At 40.1% G+C, this 25,977-nt stretch overlaps 1 protein-coding gene and 1 pseudogene across 1 annotated transcript in view; one reads left to right on the top strand and one right to left on the bottom strand.

Annotated features, from left to right (window-relative positions):
- The window catches only part of dock4b (dedicator of cytokinesis 4b), a 173,618-nt gene that overhangs the window by 46,211 nt on the left and 101,430 nt on the right, over positions 1–25,977 (top strand). The window contains 10 exon segments of the mRNA XM_020614412.1: positions 2,286–2,326; positions 3,650–3,705; positions 3,827–3,923; positions 4,495–4,643; positions 8,237–8,321; positions 12,247–12,398; positions 16,409–16,490; positions 16,671–16,731; positions 16,855–16,987; positions 18,774–18,862. Coding sequence (XP_020470068.1) covers positions 2,286–2,326; positions 3,650–3,705; positions 3,827–3,923; positions 4,495–4,643; positions 8,237–8,321; positions 12,247–12,398; positions 16,409–16,490; positions 16,671–16,731; positions 16,855–16,987; positions 18,774–18,862 — 945 coding nt within the window.
- On the bottom strand, positions 4,839–5,575 carry LOC109968257 (histone H1-like; annotated as a pseudogene).

Raw genomic sequence — 25,977 nt, 5'->3', positions numbered from 1 at the left:
AACCCTGTGAAACAAACTAAATGGAACCTCCCCGGCTGTCTCTCCTAGACACTTCCACCTCTACTGTCTCTCCTAGACACTTCCACCTCTACAGGTATGTCATCTGGACCAACAGCCTTTTCACTCTTCATTCTCCTCAGAGCCTTCCTCACCTCATCCTTGCTAATCTTAGCTACTTTTTGCTCTACAATATTCACCTCTTCCCCCCCTTCTTTCCCTCTCATTTTCCTCATTCATCAGTTCTTCAAAATACTCCTTCCATCTTCTCTGCACACTCTCCTCACTTGTTAGCACCTTTCCATCTCTGTCTTTAATCGCCCTTGTCTGTTGCACATCCTTCCCATCTTTATTTCTCTCTCGCTAATCTGTACAAGTCCTTCTCACCTTCCCTTGTGTCTAACCTGGCATACAACTCATCATATGCTTTCTGTTTGGCCATTGCCACCTCCCTCTTCACTCTACACTGCAATTTTTTGTAATCCTGTTTACTGTCTTCAGTCCTTTCTACGTCCCACTTCTTTTTTAGCTAGCCTCTTCCTCTGAATGCTGTCCTGTACTTCCTCGTTCCACCACCATGTTTCCTTGTCTTCTTTCCTCCTTCCAGATGACACACCTAGCACCTTCCTACCTGTCTCCCTGATCACTTCTGCTGTAGTTTCCCAGTCATCTGGAAGTTCTTCCTGACTACCCAAAGCCTGTCTCAACTTCTGTCTGAATTCCTCACAGCATTCTTCCTTTTTCAACTTCCACCATTGGTGTTCTTTTCTGTCTTTCCTCTCCTCTTCATCCTACACACCACCATCTGATGCTGTCTGGCTACACCGTCTCCTACCACCACTTTGCAGTCACTAATCTCTCTCAGATTCCCTCGTCTACATAGAACGTAGTCTACCTGCGTACTCCTACCTCCACTCTTATATGTATCTCTATGTTCCTCCCTCTTCTGGAAATACATGTTAACTACAGCCATTTCCATCCTCTTAGCAAAGTCCACCACCATCTGTCCTTCTAGATTCCTTCCCTTGACACCAAACCTGCCCATCACTTCCTCATCACCTTTGTTCCCCTCACCAACGTGCCCGTTTAAGTCTGCCCCGATCACCACTCTCTCCCCTCTGGGAATACTCTCCATCACCTCATTTAACTCACTCCAGAATCTCTCCTTCTCTTCTAACTCACACCCTACTTGTGGAGCACAACCACTGACTACATTCAACATTACCCCTTCAGTTTTCAACTTTAGGCTGATCACCCTGTCTGACACTCTTTTCACCTCTAAAACATTCCTCACAAATGCCTCCTTCAGGATCACTCCTACCCCATTTCACTTCCTGTCCACACCATAATAAAACAGTTTGTATCCCCCTCCAATACTATGCGCTTTGCTACCCTTCCACCTGGTCTCATGCACACACAGTATATCTACCTTCCTTCTCTCCATCATGTCCGCCAGCTCTCTACCTTTCCCTGTCATTGTCCCAACATTAAGCGTCCCTATTCTCAGACCTATACTCCTGCCTTTCTTCTTCTTCTCTCTCTGTCTACAAACCCTTCTGCCTCCTCTCCTTCTTCAACCAACAGTAATCCAATTTCCGCCAGCACCCTGTAGGCCAGCAGCGCTGGTGGTGGTCATTGTTTATTCGGGCCTCGACTGATCTGGTATGAAATTCACACCGATGATTCGCATGTTTGAATTTGGCACGTTTTACGTTGGATGCCCTTCCTGACACAACCCTCTCTATTTATCTGGGCTTGGGACCGGCATAGAAGTCACTGGCTTGAAACTCCTGTGGCTATATTGAGATTTCTCACCCTGATACTGCTGCAAATTAGCCTGTGGTCACTGCAAACACAGGCTGTTAAAAATAAGTTTCTACTGCAATGCTCTTGAGTGCTGCTATAACATCGAAAAATTTAAAATGGTGTTAACATTTTCATCGGCAGTGGAAAGTTTTTCAGTTGGCAGCAAGATATTTAGTTAGCAATCCATTATTGTCTCAGTCCCCATTTCATATGCCATTGTATTAGAACTAAAAATATTTGTTAGGTTTGTTATTCTTTGTACATGCAGCTCTCAGGAGGATGTGATCATTGTCATTAAATCACTGTCAAAACATTCACATCCACTCTCTCTCTCTCTCTCTCTCCCTCACACGCAACCACAGCAGCATCTTCTTCCTTATCCTTATGTTATTAAATAAACAGTATTCTGTATTTCTCTACATTGTCTGGGCCAGATATAAAGGCGACATGCTGGAAATTAAAATGGTGCTTTTTCTCTGCAGGCTGGTACAGAGGATTCATCTTGAAGAATCCAAATGCCAAGGTGAGGCTACTTTTTTGGTATGCATATGTTGCTTTAACTCATTTGAACCCTCATTCAGCTCCCCCTTACAAGACTCTTAAGCTAATAGGCTAATGTAGCCTCAGACAAACCTCTGTCATCTACATTACTCTGACATCTACTTGTGCACATTTTAACATCTTGTTTTCCACAAAGTAGACATTATGCACATCATGAAACCCAAACTGAACCACTCACAACAAGTAATCTCTGCATACACATAACATGTAGCACACAGGTTTACTGGGAAAAGGCACAAATGCAGATTGGTCTTGGGATTTCCATCCATCCATATATTATCTACACTGCTTATTCCTGAATAGGGTCGCGGGGTGGCTGGTGCCTATTCCAGCTGACATTGGGCGAGAGGTGGGGTACACCCTGGACAGGCCACCAGTCTATCACAGGGCTCCATCTTGGGATTTTATGAATCAATATTGAATGCTCAGTTAATCAGAAATCTATATTTTTATCCAGGCCTAGAAGTGATAAAATAATGAATAATTGTACCAAACCTGGACCACAACCTGGTCACACACATTATGTACACAGAACCTAGATGGTTTGATCCTGTATAATTGTATTGGTGCTGTATATACATGTAGTTTTACCCTAGGTATAGCTAAAATGCAGGCTCACATTCTAATTGCTGACATTCTTTAAAGAGTAGCAGTCCACCTATTTGTACTGTAACTGTACATTAAAGACAGCTCTTATAGCTCAAACCCAACACCATTTAACACAGTCTGTGTGGGTATATATAGAAAATAAAAGTCTGTCCTTGTTCAAAACCAACCAATTAAACCATCTAAATAATTACTGGTAATTTAAGCACAAAAGATGATGACATGAGCTGACAGGCTGATTGACAGTCATGGATTTTGAAAGCTTTTATGCAGAAGACCATGTGGCAATATAAAGCAAGTTGGGAGTGAAGTGTGAGGGGTGTGTTCAGAGTTTGTGCGTATTTCATTTGCCTTCAGATACTTAAACATACACATCTGCTTTGATCCTCTTCAAGTCAGTAGGGAGCAACTTGCAGTTCATTAGCATCCAACAAGGCCCAAACCTGCTTTTCATCTTTTTGTGTTACCTAAGTCCCATTGCTCCTCACTTTTTTCCTCTTTGTCTACGCCGCTCTCTGTCACCTCTCCTTCTTTTAACCTACAAACACACACATTGTGTACAACATTGTATTGATTATGGCTGCCACATGCTAGTAGGTAAATGCTAATGGCACTGGATGTAAATAACTTGGGGAGCATTGAAGAGCTTCTCATTAATCTGTTTATCTTCTGCCCAAAGGGGATTTTCCCATCCAGCTACATCCACTTGAAGAATGCCCACATCAAGAACAAAGGGTAAGTAATGTAGTGTATCTGTGTTTTTCCACTCCTGTGTGTGTGTGTGTGTGTGTTTGTGTGTGCAGACTGTGGTAGATGTGCGATCTCTTATTTCTTATGCATGTGTGTATGTTTGTAGGCAATTTGAGACAGTCATCCCTGTTGAAGACTCTGTCATCACAGAGATGACGTCAACATTGCGAGACTGGGGTGCCATGTGGAAGCAACTTTACGTGGTAAGAATCCCGACACACACACACAGAGTTTTCGCATTGATTTAAATATCGCTGCCGCCTAAGCGAAGCTGCCTTTATAGGTTTTTCATGAAGGAGAATTGATTTAGCCCTGGGTAATTCGAAAGCCACAAGCAGTTAGAGCTTCTTCACACACACTCATTAGTGAGATCGATTGTGTTTGTGACCTATTAAGCTATCTCGGGGTGCTGATTAAATTGAGCTGATGAATACTTGCAGATCAAAGTGCATTTGTGACAAAAAATCAGCAGGACACTGAAGCTAATTTGGACAAAACCATTTTAAGTCTCTGTCTGCTTCTTTCTCTGGGCCACCCGCTTCCTCTCGATGTTGATTTGGCTCTCTAATGTGTGCTATGTCACTTAGTTTTCACTTGTTTTTGATGGTTCAATGTATTCAATGTAACTTTATTTTCATCATCTTATCTATGTCTTCCTCTCTCTCTGTCTTCCTCATTCTGTTTTTCCTTCCTACCAATTTCATTTTCATTCATTTCCCTTGACTGACTCACCTTTCCTTCTCCTTCCTTCCTTTGATTTTCCTCCTTTTACAGAAGAATGAGGGTGATTTGTTCCATCGACTGTGGCACGTGATGAATGAAATCCTGGACCTGAGGAGGCAGGTGCTGGTGGGCCATCTCACCCATGACCGCATGAGGGACGTCAAGCAGCACATCACAGCAAGATTGGACTGGGGCAATGAGTGAGTAGATAAAGGGCAGGGAGGACGGGGGTTTCTAATATTCAGAAACATACAGACACAGAGTACCATCAGCTTAGTGGATCTTACTTTTTTGGTGTGTTAATAATTCATGACTTAAAGTTTCAGCAGATTTTTATCTTCTGCTCAACTTTTGAAATCCATTCCTTTCTCTTACTAGGTCAGCCTGATGTCTGCTTACTTCTTTTTGGGTGCTGCCTTCTTCACCTTGGGCTTGGCTGCCTTCTTGGCAGGGGCTTTCTTGGCAGCAGGGGCTTTCTTCACTACCTTCTTCGGACTCTTGGCGGGCTTCTTAGGGCTCTTTGCTGCTTTCTTGGCCACTGCAGGCTTCTTCACCTTCTTGAGGGACTATTTAGTGGCTGCAGGCTTCTTAGCTGCAGCTACTTTGGGCTTTTTGGTGGCTGCTGGTTTCTTGGCAGCTGGCTTCTTGGCTTTAGGAGCAGCTTTCTTAACTGGTTTCTTGGCTTTAGGAGCAGCTTTCTTAACTGGTTTCTTGGCTTTAGGAGCAGCTTTCTTAACTGGTTTCTTGGCCTTAGTGTCAGCCTTCTTGTTGATCTTGAAAGAGCCTGAAGCCCCAGTGCCCTTGGTCTGAAGCAGAGTCCTCTTGGCTACCAGGGTTTTGATGGTGATCTTGATGCAATCCTTGTTTTTGTCCACATCATAACCGCCAAAGCCTCCTTGAGGGCAGCCGTGGAGACACCGCCCCAATCCTTCAGTGCGGTTACTGCTTTAATGATGAGCTCGCCGATGCTGGGACCAGCCTTCTTTGGCTTGGAAGCTTTCTTTTTGGGTGAAATTTCCAGGGAAATTTTGAGGAATTCTGAAGTCTTTTGACTGGAGCAACACCAGCCTAAAATATTAGCTTCTGTCGTTGTTCGAGTCTCATGTGGACTAAAGTAATTCAGGCAAATCATCCCAATTTCAATAATCATTTAATATTACAATTATTTTGAACAGTTCAATAGGTTTATGAGACAATCCAACAACCTGGATAGGGAACAGAGAACAGAATCACTCCTCCTACAATGGAATAGATATAGTATTAAATAAGAAGATTGTCACAGAGTCCATCAGTCGTTGTGGCCACAAACCACAAGGTAGAGTCAGTTCAGAGTCCAGAGTCTCCCCCCGGCCGGGTCCAAACGCACACTCACGACTGCAGCACCATCACTCCTTCCACTAACCCTTCGGTCGACCCCAAATTGATGGCATTAGTATCTCAAAGGACTTCATAACTACCGATGTCAGGGTGACAGGTCTATAGTCATTCTGCCCACTGGTTTATTAGGAACCAAGATGTAGTGTTGTATTCAAGACCACTTAAACGGAGACCAAGTCAAGACTAGTACAGTTAAACTGAATTTGATAGTACTGGCTAGCCTGTGTTTCAGTGACACCATATAGGAGTGAGGTTAATGAATATTTTTTCCCTATCTTTTATCTTCTCGCAGTTACACAGACTTCTATTGCTTGAGCCAGAGTCACAGTCCCATTCCAGCTCTACACCCCTTCTTCCTAGAATTGTCTGAGATGTCCAGTACATGAACTTCTAGGTTGCGTTGACCTAGTGCCCATCTCCTATTCTAAACATTAACAGAGCACACGAACAGTTCACATAAGGCTAAAGCTATGTCCATTTCCCATTTAAGGATGACTTCTCTCTGGATGTTTACCCATAAATTAAACAAGGAGGACATAAGCCAAGATATTCTTTCTTGAGCAAGAGAAGAGAAACAGATCAAGCTTACATAAATACTTAGCTCACCCTTACATGACTACTACAAATAATATCTATATATGAACTACACACTATTCTATTACATATTACTTCTGGACTGGTTCCTTGTTTGTTTTTAACCACTACACTTCTCCACCATAGTTCTTTGGCACAAAAAGTCTATGCTCTGGTAGTACTTTCTGATAGGATAAGAACTGTTGAGGGGGTTTGTACTGAAAAAGAAATAAATAAACATAAAACACTCAGCAGCATTGCTTCTTTGGAGACAGGACTTTAGAGTGGTGCATCTCCTTTTCCGCCTGCCTGTCTCTTGCCTCTGTTAATTAGAGCATGAATCAACAGCAAATTACAAAGGACTGCTGAACTCTGTGTTGGTACTTTATCATGTCTAAAAATTCCAAGGCATTTTATGAGACATGACAGAAACAAAAGTATACCCAAAAGGGACTTTGTGAACTTATAATGACTCCAGTAACTCAGTTAAGGGTGACTAAATGTATGTATCCGATAGCAGAAGCACTGAATTTTATTTTAGTGTGTCAAAAAAGAATTGTCACAAATTGTCACTGCGCTGGACTTAAGTCTTCTTAGTAATGAAAAGACCACAGTCGTTTTGAACACACCGCTGAAGATTCATTCCCAGTATCTTCTCATATCTGCATAACCATATTATGGCAATATATCTCCTGAAAACTAGATGAATAAAATAAATTAAACTGCTCACTTTAAGGGATTACCTGCAGACAGTTTCAACTGTTTGAAAGTTTTATTTTTGCTGCACCTGGAAAGCAATCAATCTAAAATCTTACTCTTATTATTTGATCAACTTAACTGACACTTAAAGCAAAAGAAAGTACATTTGAAAATTAAAGGATCAGACATATGTCTTCACATAAAAACAGGGTATTGTAATAGTAACCAACCAATTCACCTATTTCTTTATTCTGCCTGCCAAGCTTCCTTCCCAGAGTGTCTTGCAGTTCTCTACCTTCTTTCCCAGATTTTCTCTTTCTGACACTTTCTTCTTCTCCTTGCTCATCTATTTTTTGTTGTCACCTACCCTCCCTGCAGGCTTACTCCTCACTGAATCAAGTCTCTTTACCTCTCACAGAGACAGCACATCCTCTGTCCATCCTCTCTTTACTCTCTATGCCACAGGGGCAAAATAATAAAAAATCATGAGTTTTGTCATTCTCTCTCACTGTCTGTCCTTACCCTTCAGCCTCCTTCATTTCCCTGCTGTGGGCAGTCCTCAGAGACTCAGTATACACACACACCTCCTTTGTATTGAGCATCTGGTTGGACAGTTCCTCATTGTGCACTGTTGTATGGTTGACCAAGCCTGTCTCATTTATTGCTGACAAGGGGACACACTCTAGCCTGCCATTTTGTTCCACCAAGAGGACCAGCCTAGAGGGTGATAAGAAAAAGGTAGTGGAAGTGAGAGGTGGAACTGTTTGTAGACACCAATGAGAACATGAACAAACAGAGAGGGTTAATGAACGGAGAGAGAAAGAGAAGGGAGGGAGCTGTTGGAGGAAGAAGGATAAAGAGGACAGCAGGCATTGCATGGGGCTAAAGGGAGAGGATTTTTTTCCTTTCATCTGTTCTACAGAAGAGGATGATCTGTCAGGTTTATTTAAATGACTGGCACAGGTGATGTGACAGCTCTGGTGTGTGTGTATGTGTTTGTGCGCTTGTGGGTCAGTATGATACATGTTCATTTTGTTCATCCTCAGTCCAGTTGTCCTTGTTTGCTTTCCCTGTAACAGAGTAGAATATGACTTAACTATTCTTGTATGATTTGTCTGATCTTGTATGTGCCTTTCTGTTACAGACAACTTGGCTTGGACCTGGTCCCCAGGCGAGAATTCAGCATGGTGGACCCAGATGAAATCAGTGTCACAGAGCTTTACAGACTGGTGAGTGGGCCTATAATCATGTCACATTCATCTTGTGTGGAAGTGCAGGTGATTACAGGGCCTGGTTTCAGCTGTTTCTCCAAATCCTAAACAGTAAACTCCATTACAGTGTTAGACACTCAGTGAGATACAGGCATCAGTGTCTGTTTCTGGCATGTAGAATAATAGTATATCTGAATGTGTGAATTTCTTCCTTTTCCAATTGTTTTTGTACCTCTCATCCTCATTCCTGTCTTCCTTTCATTGCTGTTTGTACCCTGATTCTCCTTCCTGCTCTCTCGAAGCCCCAACTGCTGTTACCGTGGCAACCACTTCTCTGCCCTGATACAGTACGGGGAGAATTGTATCACACACACACACACACACACACACACACACACACACACACACACACACACACACACACACACACAGGGGTAATTGAAGCTCTCTTAATCCATCTGTTTCTTTTTTGTAAGTCAAAACAGAAGCAGCTATAGGAGGATGAAAGCAAAATGCACCTCTATTAAATGGCGTGCAAAATGAGCAAATGACCACAATTCCCCTGTACTGGGACAAGATAAAGGGACTGGCATTCACTGCCATCCACACACAAAAACACACATTCGTGCGCAGTGAGACACATTACATCACCACATCAAGTCCATACTATATCAATATTTAACAGTAAGGTCTTTGTTTATGGGAATAGCTTCTTTGTTTCTGTCTTGCACTGTGCTGCCGTGGTGTGGCTTAATTAAACTGAGAAAGGGATTACCTGGTGTATGTGTGTTGAAATAGCAGTGAGGTGTTACCGTGGGAAGATGTAGCTTGACTGCTGCATAATGTCAGTGGGGAAAAAAGCAGATACTGACACAGATACAGGGATGATATTCAGTGCATTTATTAAGAGAAATTCCATGCAGGTATGCCACAGACTACATATGAGTTTCAATCAAAATGTTTGAGTTTGCTGTGACTTTTCCAAAGGCTAATTATGATAAAGTGTGGTAATGTTTAAAGCTGCAATAATGAATGTTTTAGGGATTACTTGTTGTGACAAATCCGCAGTGAATTTACACCTGGCTCTGCTGTTCCCCCACGTCAGCATTGCACTTTAGCATCTTTAAACTTAGTGTTTTGGTTTTATGGCGCGCAACTTTACTACTGTGTTTCACTCTCCTTGTCGTTGATATAGTTTTCAGCCACAGCAGGTAGCTAATTTCAGCAAAAAATCAACAAAGTTAGCAACTAGCCTCTTACTGAACATTGCACTGCATTTAGTATCTTAAAAGTGAATATTGGACTTAAATTTCTAAGGTGAATAAAAACAAAAAACAGAACTCTGTGTGCTACATGCATAAAAGGACAGTTGTTTATTAACTTCCTGCAGCAAGTTTAAAAGGTTTGGTTTCTTTAAAATGATTAAATGGACAGAGCAGCCAAATATTCTAGCAATGCTGTGTGCTTTCTGTTGTGGTTACAACAGATCTTTGTAGGGATTAAGGCCTGATTTTTATTGGGATCCTGAAAACGGACAGTCTTTGAAACATTTTATTTTGTTAGTAGCTTAAAAGTGATACAAAAAAGCATGCCAGCTTCAAGCTTCCAATTTTTTTCTTAGTGAATGGGTTCAGTACAGAGTGGGAGCAGAGTGGACCAGAGTTTAGGTCCTAAGTGACAGTGGGAGATCAGACCTGGCCTTAGATACACGGTAGTCAAACTTCCTTTGTGAGTTCAAGTGATAAGCCTGCACACACATCTCATGCTTTCCACATAGGTCTCCCTCTCGCAAGCTTAAAAGAAGGATGAAAAGAGGCTCAAATTATTGATGGAAAAGGGATTGATGAAATGGAGGGCTGTAGAAAGACTTGAAATTTTGCTTTGGCCTCAGTTTGACCCCATTCTTTTTAGAATCTACTTGTAGTTCAACTGTCACTCAGTCAGGACTGATTCCCGCTGTTTAGGAAAAGATTACAGAGTGAGCAATAATAAGATGGTTGGCCAAGCACACATGGTCATGCTCACTCTGTTCATCTTTCTCTCTCTCTTGGCCTCTCTTTGTTGTCCACAGCATTATGTGATTCCAACAGGGAAAGCAGCCTTAATCCAAGGCTGCCATGTCTATCCTTTGTGTCTAGTCATGCTGAAGCTGTCATATCACCTCACTCCGCTCCTGCTGGGCAGCTTAAACAACACACCAAAAATAACCTCGTAATAAAATCCCACAGCATAAATTAGACCTTCTAGGACCTAGTCATTCTGCGTCAAAACCACCTCAGCCCTGTTATGCAGAGTAAGGCTGAAATGGTAAAGTAAAAAGCAGAGCTAGTGCCTTGTTGTTGGGTCATTCAGTATGTTTTCTTCTGGGATCTAAAGCATCAAAACATATTCATCATTTTGACAGATTGATTTGTGTATCAGTTTCCACTTTAAGTCTGAAAGGCTCATGTTAGTAGTTTTTCATAGTATAGTCCACTGTTTTCCAAAGCATATTTTATATTTAAAATTTTGTACCCTCTAGGCAGTTACTGTTTATCCCGTATTTAACTACAGCATGACAATTAACTTTCAGAGACCCAAACCTTCTCTTAGTTACTTGTTTAGTACATGTTTTATTGCCTTTATATTTTGTCAAAGCAGCATTGCCATTGGTAGTAAATGCACTGGCATGGAGTGATTATGATGAAAATTTCAAACTGTATCTTTTGAGTTTCACTGTTCATTATGCAACATGATTGCAGCTTATTACTCCTGTGAGAGTCTTTTGTCTGCTCTCTTTCTTTTCTTCTCTCCTCATCCCCCTCACCATCACTTCACATCCTACTGCATAAGTGAATGTGGAGCAAAATTTGGCAGTGTCTCTACTGGCCATCTGGTGTGCTGTGTGTGTCTGTGTGTCCTTGTATTTTTGGATGTTAGGATTAGTTTAGGATGAAGCTCTCATAAACAGAGATGTAAATGGGTGAGCTGATCTGGATAGTATTTACAACTCTGCACCATACTGTTTGAGGCTGTATTTATGCTATTGATATAGATTGACTTAATAAATCCACTGCACTACCAGACACTGAGATGCCTTTGTGCAGTGCTGTCTGAATGTTTTTTGCTCAAATTTATTTAGTGTGAGTCTTCACGCCTCTGTTCCTAAATTTCAGAGATTAAGCAGTCACTTCATTGGAACACAAATAACAGCCATGTTTTATTTTTGTGTCAAGAAAATTATTATCCTACTCAAATATATATGTGTAAGTTAAACAGGAAAGGGTAAACACAAGTTTGTTGCTTTTATACTTGCTTGAGATGATGTAGGACATTACATGTATTTTATAGAAGGCTGTAATAGATTTCTGTGAAAGCCTTTGTATTCTAAAGTACATAAATACATCTGCAAGTGTTTATGTGCAATATATGCAGCACATTGTGCATCCTGTCCCATTTGCTTCTTTTGCACCAAGACTGCAACAAATAGCAAATCATACAATACAGCCAGGCCTCTTGCATCTAAGCTTCTGATGTTGCTGATAGTCTGCAGTATTACCCACTGTATTAACTTGATCTATATCAACCAAATCTACATATTATGCTTTCTCACTGTCTGCAAATATATGTGCAAATCTGCTACAGAGTTCCTCCAAACTTTTGACTAAGGAACTCAACACAGAATATAACTACTGAATGTGATTGGCCAGTATTAAGAGAGATGTAATGTTGTTTTTCCCCCAGCACTAATAGTATTTGATAAGCTTTAATCCTGTATTTAAGGATCTTTCAGGATTTAAAGCTTATGGATTTTACCTTTTTTTTTAAACCTTTTCAAATCTACCCCTCTAAACCTGTATCAGAACAGTAGAATATATGTATTTTAATCACTTTTGTTAATTTGTTGTATTTATTCATAGTTTCAGATGAACTTTTCTCTACTCTTGTTTTCTTTCCTCTGCAGATGGAACATCGGCATCGTAAGAAGGAGACCCCTGCGCCTGCTAGCACCCATCACTTGCTCGTGCATGTGAAGAGCCTGATGAGTGCTAATGTTGGGGAAGAGCTAGAAGTCTTCTTCCACATTTATGATGGACGGGAGAACCGGCCACTCAGGTAGAGGCTTTAAAGAAAATAACTCCCCATTATTTTAAGAAATACTAACAATTTTTTTTTGTTTTTTTTAATTATTTTGTATGCAAGTAATTGATTTAGGTTATTTCATGGTGCCCCTTCTGATGTCATAAAGGCTGCTCTAATTTTGTTCATGAAGATTTATTAAATGAAGTAGTTTGTTAAAGTGTACTTGGACACTGAACAGCACTGAAACTCCTTTTGAAACAAGAAATGCTCAAGGATATTTGGGTTTCATGGTCTGATTCTGAATCAGATCTGCAATATTCTTTTTTCTCCTTTTGACTCATAAATCCAAAATTGTGATCTAAGTTAAAGGGTTTGGCAATAATGAAGGCAACTTTTCATCTGTTCTCAGCCTATGCTCTGTCTTGAAATGGATAGTTAGCATCCGGTGTTATCATTATTATCATTATCATGAAGAACTTTGTCCTATTCTCCTTCTCTGCATCACTATCATTCATCAGTTTTCTGCCTTGCTGTCTATTTCTTTCTATCCCTCCCTGTCCATTTTCTTGCCATTGTGAAATATTAAGTACCTTTGCCAGGTCTGACTAAAGACACCTTTAGCCATGTATTTGGATTTACATTACACTTTCTTGAGAAATTGGCTTTAGTTAAAATATCTGTGTCACAAAAGCAGAATTTCAATGTGTACAGTACATTAGAAACACAATGATCATTATCCAAACTGAATATAGCAAATAGCATATTAATCAACACGAAGGACAGTTATTCTCATAAAGGTTTATCTTGTTTATCAGTTTTTGGGAGATAAAAGCAGTCAACACCCTCAGCCATTGTACTTTTGTGGTTTTAATTTTCAGTGTATGTTGTGATCACATCAGTTTTCTTTGAGGAAAATCTTGCAGTGGCAGCTCGCCAATCTGGTCTCTCACTGTCAAGTCACACACATGCACAGCACACACATTTACACAACCTGCCTGGCAGGGAGCCATTTCAAGCCTTCCCTCTGTGCTGGTGGTTTCTGTGTGTGTGTGTGTGTGTGTGTCAGAAACCAGATGGGGGTCTGACCTGTTGTCTCAGTACTGTGCCAAAGCCGGTAGCTCCTGTGGACCATGGCAGCTTCTTTGTGTTCCTTGTGTCCCTCTTGAGCAGGACACACACAGGGGTATAGTGTACAAACCCTCACACCTGTACCTGCTGCTGTCTTAGCCTTATAGCTTTTGATGCTATTCTAAAACATACACACATATTTATAATGACATTTGCACACACACACACACACACACACACACACACACACACACAATACACACACTTCTCCCTTCCTCTGTTTGACCTCCACTTGGGTTTTACAAGGTCATTCATGGATAGCGAGATTTTTGCGTGCATTTGTGCACATTTTTGTGGATACCTCAGGCTGTGTATGTTTTTGACAGGGATGTTGCAGGGTCCTCCTTGTGTGTTTTCCTTCTGTTCTTTCACTTGTCTGCCATGTTTTCAAGGTTTAAGACTTTCTAGGTGGCCTCCATGGGTGGATTTATGTTTTTTTAAAACAGGTATGGGGGCAGCACTTGCAGTCAATTTATACGGTACACTCCAGTTGCTCACTACCCGGCACCTTGTTGTGTGAGAGCACAACTCCCTATGCAGTCATCAATATCAGGTGAGGGAATAGTGAGCGCTGTTAGGGCCCAGAGGGGAGGGAAATAGGCCATTCATGTTATGTTAATGAGAGTCGTGAAATAGGGAGATAAGGTCCCACTGGAGGGACAATGGTCCTCTTAGCCCGGGAGATCAACACGCTGCAGCTGTGAGGGAGAAGAGTTGGTGGCAGTGGGTGGGAGGATGTTTAAGAGAGGGCAAGGGACTTGTGCTTGTGTGTCTGTGTTTGCAGGAGTGGCTGTTAATTGGCAGTTGGGGTTTCAACAATAGAGCAATAATTAGGGTTTGGGAAAGCATGCGGAAGTCTCATGTCTAATGCATAGGAATCTGTCTCTATATGGTTGGATAAATGACCTGGAAAGTTGCAGAGAACAGCTAATGATGAATAACTGCATTTAAATCAAATTCGATCTCAATTGGTTGCTTCCAATTTTTTGTCACTTTTGGCTTTTCCCGTTTTAGGGGTCGCCACAGCAAATCGTCACTCTGACGACTCGCATGTTGACATTTGGCACGTGTTTTACGCTGGATGCCCTTCCTGACGCAACCCTGACTCGAACCCGGGCTGCAGCGGCCTACCAGGGACAGCTATAACTGGTTGCTTCCAATACGGCTGATAAATGGAAAGCTCAACTGAAGGAATACATGTATAAAAATTGCATTTGTATAATTAATAATTAATTTAAACATGAGCACTCACTGCCCTAAATACACAAAACTGTGAATTACAGTGCTAGAAGAAGCCTCTTATTTACATCAGACAAGCGATATGACAACTTTGAAGCTTGTAATAAGAGCTTTTCATAGCTCAGGCTATTATAAAACATCCTAATCCATTGCTGCTTTATGCAGCATAAAGTCAGTTTTATATGATCTGTTGGGGTCATTTCTGCTCTTGTGTGAATGGGCCTACTATGGCCTGCGCTGATGGCCATGCCAGTGACTTAGCTCATTGTCAGGCGCTGGCGCATTACAAGATTCTCTCTCTGCTTATCAGTGGACTGTGAAAGTCACCTAACTGGATTAGCCCAGAGCTTGCCAGCCAGGATGACATAGGTCTAGCAGGATGCCTCTGCTGCCTCACAGAGCGTGTGCGCAAGATACAGTAGAAAGAGGGCCAAGTACAAAGAGAATGAAAAGGCGATCTGTGTCGGTTCTTTCTGTTTTTGCCCAACATGCATGTAATTTCCTGTCTGCATGAAGGGTGATGCAGAACATTTGAGGCCAAAGTTTTTATTTCGAGACACTTCATTCTGCTCTTGAGTTTCATATATTAAAGTTGCAATTTAGAGTACACTACCAATCAAATGTTTCTCAGACTTTCTCATTCAGTTCAGTGGGAAAGTGTGCCCAGACATTTTATTGTCAGCTATCCAAAACATGATTTGGTGTCCTTTCTAAATCAGACAATTTACTTTTCCAATTGTCGCAGTGTGGCTGTTTATAACCTTATTTTTAGCTGCACTAGCATCACAGCTCTAGAAATCCAAATGTCAGTCTGGCAGTCTGTCGATTATTCCATCACTTTTGCCCAGACTGAAATATTTTAACTATGGAGAGACATATTCCTCATAGAGGATAGTAGCAAAGCTGTAGACTCTTGTTGACAGAGGCATGTATCAAGTAGGTCTGCACTGTGTGTGTCTCCCTGTCTGTAGGTCTGTTTTGCCTGTGCTTAGTTTGTTTTTTAAGTCTCTCTCTCAACACTTTAACAGTATTGTACAAAAATGCAATAGAAACAAAGCATTTATGGTATATGGCTGACTGCAATTGCTGCCTGTGTACAGTTTAAACATTAAATTACACAGAGCTTTGACACTTACCAGCACTTAGCAGGATAATTTTTCTTTCAGTGTTCACCTTGCTAATTATGATCCCAGCCCTGACACAATCAATGACAGCTGGCTTAGCAGTTGTAAGGCTGTACATACCTGGGCTAAAAAGTGTTAGAGAGAATCCACAACATGCAACAACAGAGCAAATCTTTTATTTACCTGGGGAGACACCACGTGTTGCTGTTCTGCTGTCAGATGTGTTGCAGACATTCTGTGTTGGGGATTCGATTCAGTAATTGAAGCTTTGTCTTTTCTTTCCTTCTATCCTTTTGTCTCTGTTCTCTTTCTGCCTATTTTTCTCCTGCCTCATTCTGTTTCAAGGCTTCAGACAGATTTAGTTAGAAGTACGAAGTAATTTTTCCAGTGTCCACCATTTGGTACTTGACATGTTTGACACTGTTTCTAAGCTTGTTTCTGTTCTTCTAAGCAGTGCCTTGGATGCACTTGGGTATAATGACATCCACCCATCACTCCTGACTCCATTCATCTCAATGTGTGTTCCCTCTCTGTGTCTCTCCACTTGTACAGTGAAAGGTTCTTTGTCAGGCTGAATAAGAATGGGTTGCCCAAGTCACCAGAGAAGACAGAAAGACAATGCACGCTATTTGTGGTGAGTAGTGAACATGACTTTATGTTTACAAAGATTGACTGTGAGTAATTTAAACCAATGGACAGCTGACATAAGTCATGTTCCATTATGCTGAAAACTTTAAGCAAAGTTGGTGCTCTTTAGTTTGTTGACAATAAATCAGCCTGATGCTGAAGTATGTTTTCCTGTCCTGTTTGGCAGGATTTGGGAAGCAGTGATCTACGAAAAGATGTCTACGTTGTTGTGCACATCATAAGAATAGGTAGGAGTTACAGTATGATGCTGCTTCTCTTTACACTGAGCACTATGTTTTTTAAATCGTTCTGGCTTTCATAGCACTACTGTCCTGACTGTAGATCCTTTGTGTACATTTATGTGTGCACAGGGAGGATGGGAGCAGGGGAGAAGAAGAATCTGTGTAGTGTGCAGTACAGGCGACCATTTGGCTGCGCTGTCATCAGTATCACTGATCTCCTCACGGCTGACTCCAAGGATGACCACCTGCTCAAGGTTTATGCGTAAGTGACTGCAATAATCTTTCACCACTAAGTTCTCCCTTCCAGTTATTGAACAATGGCGTACTTAAAGGAATAGGTCAATATTTTGCTTCTTGCAAAATATGAAAAAACAATCCAGTAATCTGAGCATAAACCACAAGTAGTGATTTTACAGGGGGTTCTTTACGCTACACTAAGCTAACTTAGTGAAAGTGAATAAGAATTTTTCCTTAAACGAGTCACTGGGCTTTAAAATGAGCTATGAGTCAAATTTATTTTCAAAATACCAACAACAGGAAACAGTGCTAGAAATCCCTTTTATGAAGCTTCAGTACATCACAATAAAATTCAAGACATTTTCGTTAGCTGGTGTCTAACTAAATGACTGCAGTGTTAACAGAAACGTTTCAGAAAGAAAAAGGTAGTCAGTGAACATTTTCCTATTGTACTTCAGAGACTTGATGATTTTTTTTTCACTACCATTGGGAATGGGAATATACTGTGGTCCAAACTAGTCTGCACAATGCCCCAAGGGACAGAAAAGGCTGCAGTCAACGCAGTAGCATGACCTAAATTATAGCTGGATAAGACTGACTGGTCAAATACATTTAGCTCACAACCATTTTCACTATACCTGTGGTAACACAAGTGAGAGGTTTAGTTGAATTATCATTAAAGGTCTGAGCTGAATGTTTTCAGAGTCAGTGTCAGATGAGACGCCATTGCAAGTAAGGATTTGTTCAGACCTGGCCTGCCCTATTTAAAAACGGAATAAGTTTTGTTTTTAGTCAGAGTCAAACTAATATAATTGAATCATGTTTTTTTTAATATTCATTTTATACATTACAAGCAACCAGGTACTTAGAGCACAAGGTGTCTGATAGGAAGACACTGCAGCATGTTGTGAGGATGGCTGAGAAGGTCATCTAGGTCTCACTCCCCTCCAGCCAGGACATTTACAAGGATGGATCAGAAAGAAAGCTGTCTGCATTGTGAAAGACTCTTTCCACTGCTCCCATGGACTGTGTGATCTCCTGCCATCTAGCAGAAGATATTGCTCCATAAAAACATCGAGAATATGCTATAGTTTCTTCCAACTTAACACACCGCAACTTTGCACATTCACATAATATAGCTAACTTCAAAACAATCTTTATTATGTATTATGCTTATTTATGTCTCTTTAAATATTTTTAACTCAAGCATTTGATTACACTTTTAGCATGGCACTTGTCTTTTTTTTTATTGCTCTTACTTTCTTGTTTTAATTTGTTCTTTTGTTTTGTACTGAAATGAAATTTCACTCTGCTGTACATGTATATAAATATGACTGGAGTGACAAATAAAACTGAACTTGAACTTGCAGTGCAATAGACTAGCATACTAGCACTAGCAGCAAAGATAGACAGGTGTTACAGTTAAAGGGAAGCTCAACTGACTTTAGACAAATCTGCCTTGTCATGTGAAGTCTAATATTTAGCATTTTAAGTGAGGTTTGTCAAGTTTGAGAAAATCCTGATGTAATATGTCTGCTCTAAAGCAGAAAGCTTGTGTTACAAAGTGTGAATGCTTTGGATACTTCTTGTTGCATAATGGGAAGTATAGGATCCAGTTTTTCCAGGTTGACTCATATAAATACTGTATTTTTGTCTGTGTTGCGTCAATTTTGACAGTTTTTTTGTAATCTGCCTTATGTGAGTCCAGTCATTTTTTGAAGTATACCACTTAATTAATGGATTGGCCCTTTATGTGGAAAATTTTGAAAGCTCATTTATTTTCTTTTACTGCCTCTCATTATTTGTCTCAGGTGTAACACTGAGAGTGAGTGGTACCAGATCCATGAAAACATCATCAAAAAGGCCAATTCCAGGTATAACCTGTCTGGATCTAACACTGGTAAGAACCACATCTGTTTTATTCATTTTGCTTTCTCAAGGCTACTCCTCTTGATTTGAGTAATGCTACAAGATGGCCTCCTTGGTAGTGTGTGATTTGGTTTTAACCAGAGGTACATGTTCAGTTTTTCTTTTATTTCATGTTTTTAAAATCAAATAACAGCTTCCAAAGCTGTTAAATTCAACAGTCTTGTGAAAATTTAGATTTTTTTCATGAAGCCTTCACCATGCTGTGATGACAAACTTAGCAGCTCACTTGGTCATTTGTCTCTTACTGTGTATAGTCAGTGTCTGGGGAATCTGAAAAGAGTTTGTGTGGGTTTGAAGTTCCTCTTTAGGGGAAAAGATCAGTCTCAACATGGTTGTGTCTGCAGGAAGCCTTGCAGATGCATTCAGATGACTTTTATAAATAACTATATTTGCACCACACAAAATGGCAGCATCAGCAGTTTCCCATAGCAACATGTTGGTGATGAATCAGAACATTCAGTTCTTCAAATGTCAAAGAGATGTCATGTGACGTGTGACAGTTATACCTCATTACATCAACTGTCTAGTGATTTTAAGGATCATACAGATACAGCTGTTAGAGGAATCATACTGCCAATATTTTTTTGTGTACACTAAATGATAGCACAAGATGAACTTTTGGAATTTAGGCTCCAAAATCTAATCTGTAGTGAAGGCAGCTCAACTATTATGCAAAGTGTGATGCTGTTTGCATTAAAAGGCAAATGTACATACAACCAACAGTTTGTCTTAGAAGTTTGTCTTAAAACTGATTTACATTAATTTATTGATGAACCATTTCTCCAAACTTGCTGCAGGCTGTTATTTTAATAATGAAAATATTCATTTTTATTGTTAGAGAAAAATTATAGCCAGCTCCCAAAGAAAGGATTATCAGCATAAAACTCAAGAAATGGGACAAAAGAATTATAGGAATGTGAAAAATCCTTGACTGAATTACCGAGTCAGCTCCTCTTTCCACATTCGCCGAAGAGAAGCCGTATGACTCCTGGATGTTAAATTACCATGAATAATCTTGCATAAGTGTGAAGGGATGCGGTAATTAAACTGAATGACACACAGCCATTTAGCACAGTCTGCATTACCCAAGCAGGGTATTTTACACCACGGTGGTTCATAACAAAACTGCAGTCATTTTCGGCTTTTGCAGTTTTAGGGGTCGCCACAGCGAATCGTCACCTGACGACTCGCATGTTGACATTTGGCACTGGTTTTATGCTCGTTGCCCTTCCTGACACAACCCTGTGTTTCTATTGAAAGCACATTATGTAATGTCTGCTGGATGTGTAATCAAAAACAATTGATCACACTCATTGGTAAAAACTATGTCAATGACAGAAGACAGCATGTTGCCTTAGTTCTCAGTATTTTCTCTAAATTTATTCATCATGTAAGTGTTTGCCTCAGGGTTTTATTTGACAGTGTTTTTCACACTCACCCAGTGCAAACACTGGCACACACATTGTAAACACATGTAAGTGAATTATTTTAGAGTTTACTCCCATTGTTGGCCGCAGTACACAGTTTATTGACAAACACTTGGATGTTAGCTATTCAGTAGCTGTCAGCTAAAGACATTGATCCAGCTGAATGCTTGATTTGTCTCAGTGCTTTCTCTTTAAAAGTGCATTAGAGGAGCGTGTCTTTTGCCACAATATGCTGGCGTGCATAATTCAAGCACAGCCACTTAATAGAATTTAACATTGATCTTATTAAATGAAAGAAAAATGCTTTGATCACAAAGCAAAATGGTGATATTTTCAGTTTTTAAGATAATGAACACTGGATATTAGGCTTTAGTTATTCCTCTGTCTGGACCAAATCTTTTAATTATAATTATATTAGCTGTGACAGTTTGACTTTGTGAGGGTTGTACTATTACTGCTTCCTTTTAACTTACGCCTCTTGAATTACTTATTTCTCTTTCTCTGGCTTTCTCTCTCTCTCTCTCTCACACACCCACACACCGTCAGGGACCAAGCAGAAAGGAAAAAGACACAGCTTTCAAAGTTCAAAATAATGGGCTTTTTATTAACCCAAAAGTGAGGAAAAAATACAAACATTAACATCAGATAAATTGGGCCCTAAAAGAGGTTAACAAAAGATAAGGAAACTCAAAATACAGCAAACTGAACTTTCTGATACCTCAACAAAAACCAACTGACCTAACAAGTGACACACACAGAGGTAGTGATGGCCTTATGGCACCCGAGGCTCCGACACATGCGCGGTAGCTCATAAAGCAAATGTTTCGAACCACTGTGCTGAGGTGTGTTTTGGTCATGTGACTAGTGACGTTTGAATCACTTGAGTGATGTCCAAAGCAGTTGGGTTCATCGGACGTCAGGTGAATCAGCTGATTGGTTCGGTTTGTCATGTGAATCACTTTGCTTGATCGAGTGTGTTCAGAGATAGGCTATCCCTATTTATTGGTGTTCATTTGAAATGTCTTTGGAGAGCAGGTTGGTTTGTTGCTGTTGCGTTAGTTGCTTTGAGAGTTAGTAGTGTTGTAGCAGATTGTGTATTTAGTGGAGAATCACTGGAGATAGAGAGACAGATCAATAGATAGTAAGTTAGAGAGAAATAGATAGTTACATAGTTAAATAACACTAGATATAGTTACATAGATAGTCCTAAATAACGTTAGATATAGATAAGATATATATACTGTAGGTATAGATATGTTGCATATATAGTTACTGTTGTGGAAAAAATATCTTTTAAAGCTCAGTGAGTGTAAAATAAATACTTAACATCAATTCTGAAAGTTATTACATATTTATTCCTGCAGGAAGGAGTGAACTCTGAACAGAGTGTCTAATACAGTCTGTTGCAAAGAAGCTCAATGAACAGAATGTGACTGCCCTTCTTATATTCAGCATACAACAACAGAAAACAGATGCTCAAACAGATAAAGGAAACAGAATACTGGTTAAAACAGAATACATGTTATCTAGTTCAGCATTTACACAAAGGCATGCATATCACTACAAACATGCTGATACAGTCAACTGTCTAATGTCACAAGCACACAAATAACTGCATACCATGACTTGAAAGCATCAGTTAATAAACTTAAAGGGCGCTATAATAAAAATTGCCACCACAGTTACCCAAACCTCTATGAATTATCCAAGCATTTCCTGTGTACCCCAGCCTCATCTATGTCATATGAATGGGTTTTTTCCAAGGCTGGGGAGATGGCCTGTAAAAGGAGAAACCGCTTGTGTCCAAAAACTGTGGATATACTGTTATTTCTCAATAAAAACTCACAAACAGTTACACAAACACACCCACTGTCCTGTTCTTCAACCACACCCTCTTTACCCACATACCCATGGACCTCTTTACCAATGAACCCCAAAACAAACTTTGCCAAAGTCCATAGTATAATTTGTATTTGCACCAGTCCCATGTGCAAATGACATCTGTCTGAATCTGTAGACCACATTTCATGAATGTAGCAGCACCATTTAAATGTTTCATAACACAAAATATAAGTGAGGAGCATATAGGGTTACACTCAGACGTGCCACATAAGAAACATGGTCTTCTACATGTGTCAATGTTTATGTTATATTTTATTGTGTCAGCTTGAAACCATACAACCATGTAGTGTAGTCGAACAGGAATGTGCATGGCGAATCAAATCCCAAACAATCCATGAACCAATAAGCGACATGCCTTGACTGCACTTCAATTTCTTGAGCACTAGGTGTCCTACTGGAGCACTGAGTCATTGAGGCCTCAAGTAATGAACCATTTGTGTGAATACTGTGTCGAAGCTTCAACAAAGCCTCATCGGCCATCACTACACACACGGGAACATATATATTTGCTGGCCAAACCAATAGTACACACAAGGGGTAGACCAAAGACACTACCAAAATAATCACCTAATGAACACTAAACAGACTGCTCTCAGCTAAATATTTCCTTTACATGTGAAGAAATTAACATAACTTGACATAAAGTTCTAACATAAACTACCAACAAATAAACAATAGATTTCTCCCAGACTCCCCCCTTCCTTGTATTGAGCACTTGGTGCAGTCCAGGCCTAGTGGGAGGTATTAAACCTGCTGCTTCCTCAGTCCAATCTTTCGGCTGAAGCGCCCCCCCCCCCTCCATGGACCAGGAAACACGGTAACTCAAAAGAAAATGTACACATATTAACAATACAGAATTAATCAAACGTGCATGCTCATTGATCAATTGTGTATGTATAATATCAGAAAACATTTATCTACAACTTAACCTACACACAACAAAATTACCCACCCAAGTCCATGGCTGGTGGTGGTTTAGGCCCTCACATGGTGAAGGCCAGGACACACACACACACACACACACACACACACACACACACACACACACACACACACACACACACACACACACACAGCACTGGTGACAGTAGGAGCACAGGATGTAGCAACCTGATGTCATGTTCACATTTTTGGGGATGCATATTTAGTAACTATTTTGAAGTCTGCTGAAACATCGCTAATGCAAACTCTGAGTGGCTCTTTTATCAGCTTTCATAAATATTGTTCTAAATACCTTAGCAGTTTCCTGCCCACTCTACATTCAGAGCAGCTAAAACATAATTTGCAGCACATTTTTACTGGGTATTACTTCATCTGAAAGGTCTGTCCCTCCAAAAGGGCAATTATTCTGCTGCAGAGCAACAATACAGAGTAGATAACACTTGAGTTGCTTGTCTAGCCTCAACACCAATTGTGTATATTGGAGAGAACATTTAATCTTTAGCAAACAAGGCAGTGTCTCATCGCCAATTTGTCCCTCCAGAAACGTCCATGCAGGATTTACAGGACGCCATACATAAATGAAGGACCACAATTAATTATAGTTAGTGTCAGAAAGGCAATTAAAGTAAGTGTGCAGTGGAGTGAGATAATAATGTGTGTTTTATATACAATATGTGTGCACTATGCCATTTGCATGCTTCAATATGAGTGTATGCATCCTTTTGTTTGTCTCTGGTTGTCTTGCTGTGTGGTTCTTCTTTTAAACAGACCTGGCATTGTGCCAGAAGTCTCTTACTAGCAGCCAATTAGCAGGGGGAAAGATGAATGGGCTGTGCTTAAAATATAAAGAACAGTCGGTTGTTTGGGCAATGAAAAGGCTGACAAGCAGACTGTGTTCACATGCAGCCTAATGAATATCTCATTTTTCTTTACCTGTATGTATCAGGGTCATGGGGCCTTTCCGGATAATGGAATTTGAAAGACGAGAGAGGGAGTTGATGAGAGGACATGGTTATTTTTTTTTTAAATGTAACCCAATAACCCATAAAAAGGATTTCATAAGAATCTGGCTCTGTATGAATCAGGTCCAGTAAATAATTCAACTCCCACCTCTACATGCAAGCGTAGGCAATGACAGAAGAGGCTGCAACAATTTCAGTGTTTTGTTAAGGACTTTTTATTTTCCTCTTTTTTTTTGAGTTTGTGAAGATGATGCATGTGAGGTGGGCTGAAGGCAGCAAAGGTTGAGGGTGTTTTTTGTCAGCTTCAGCTTCATCTATCTGGCAGAATAGTAATGAAGCTGGTTTGCCTAATTGTAGCCCTGCTTTTAGAGCCTGTCTTTGTGAGTGTGTTTGTTTATGTGAATAAATGCCAAAAGCTTGATCCACATCAAGGGGCAGGCAGATAAGCCTCTGGTAGAAAAAAATCTACACCGCAACTAATGGGACTCTTCTTTCAATTCCCACCAAACTTCTGTAACACATTGAACACACTGTTGAAGGGCTGTGTGGGTTATTTTTGAATTATTTAGACCAGAGGACTGCGCTGTAGTCTCTCATTCACCCCTTGTTCCTTCTGTATTGTTTGAGTTTGTTTTGGGAGTCTCATCTCTGCATCATAGGAGCACAAGCTGTGTGCTGCCCTACAAAGTTAACACACAATGACTACATATTTGTTCAAAATTAAATGAAGAGGTTAAGATGTTTGTTTTACCACAGAAAATAGTGATTCCATAGAAATTATTTAACTGAAAAAAACCTAGCCAAACTGCAGTAATTACACTCAGATACAACCAACTGATGTTACAAAGCTAAAGTGAGAGTGCAATAGCGCTAGCTGGTGGTAGACCGTTAGTCTTAGCTAAAGCTAAAATTAAATGAGCTTTCTGGAGTTTTGCCTAACTGTTATCTGTAATTGAAAACCGTTTTGATGAACTGACATCTTGGTCATTTGATTTATTTAGTCTGGTTTCTGTGTAGTAAATTAATAATTTTGCATTTTTGTTTTTATTTCAACTGTTATACCCCAGTTCTTTTATTGGACAGATCTGAGTAAGGAAGGAGTCCATCTTTCTTGATTTTAGTGCTGGTTTATTTAAAAAAATATATATGAATAAAGATTACAGAACACAATCCGGGTTGTTTCTTAGCTCCCTCCTTCAGACAAGCTGCTGGAGAAGAGAGCAGGTAATAAAGCACCCGGAAACACAGAGCCTAATACATTTATCAGTTTTGGGCTAACCCCTTACACAGATGGTTACACAGACTCCATCTTTTATCTAGAGCTCCACATTCTTGGAGCAGCTGCGTATTACCTAGTAATAACAAAATGAGGTAGCTCAATGTGTGTGGATGTTGTTACGTGGTGCGTAACTAAAACAATCATTCAGACATAAATCTAACACAAGATTAATACAAGAAAACAATTGGTGTCATGGCTTACTGCAAACCTTGAAACAGAGCAGACTAGAGCAAACTTGGAATCTTACTAAACTACATTACTAACACACTGAAGTCTAACACATTAAAGCCTAATAATTATCTGACTGATTGATTCATTTCTAACACAACCATTCACCACTTTTATAACCACCAATGCTATTATTTTAAGCATCTTTTTAAACTTAAATAATGTGTCATACACTTAGCATAATTTTTAACTTAGGACTGAAACACCACTGAGGGGTATAAATATCTCTAGCTCAACACCAGTCAGTCAGAACTGATGAAGCCTCTTGGATGAGAGGTGAAACGTCTTCGATCTAGAAATCTAGTCCAATTGATTTTTTTGTTTTTTCTGTCCAAACACACTCTTT

This window comes from Monopterus albus, unplaced genomic scaffold, assembly GCF_001952655.1.
Source record: "Monopterus albus unplaced genomic scaffold, M_albus_1.0 scaffold145.1, whole genome shotgun sequence".
Classification (NCBI taxonomy): domain Eukaryota; kingdom Metazoa; phylum Chordata; class Actinopteri; order Synbranchiformes; family Synbranchidae; genus Monopterus; species Monopterus albus.
The sequence above is the reverse complement of the archived record's forward strand: the minus strand, read 5'-3'. Positions and strand labels throughout refer to the sequence as shown.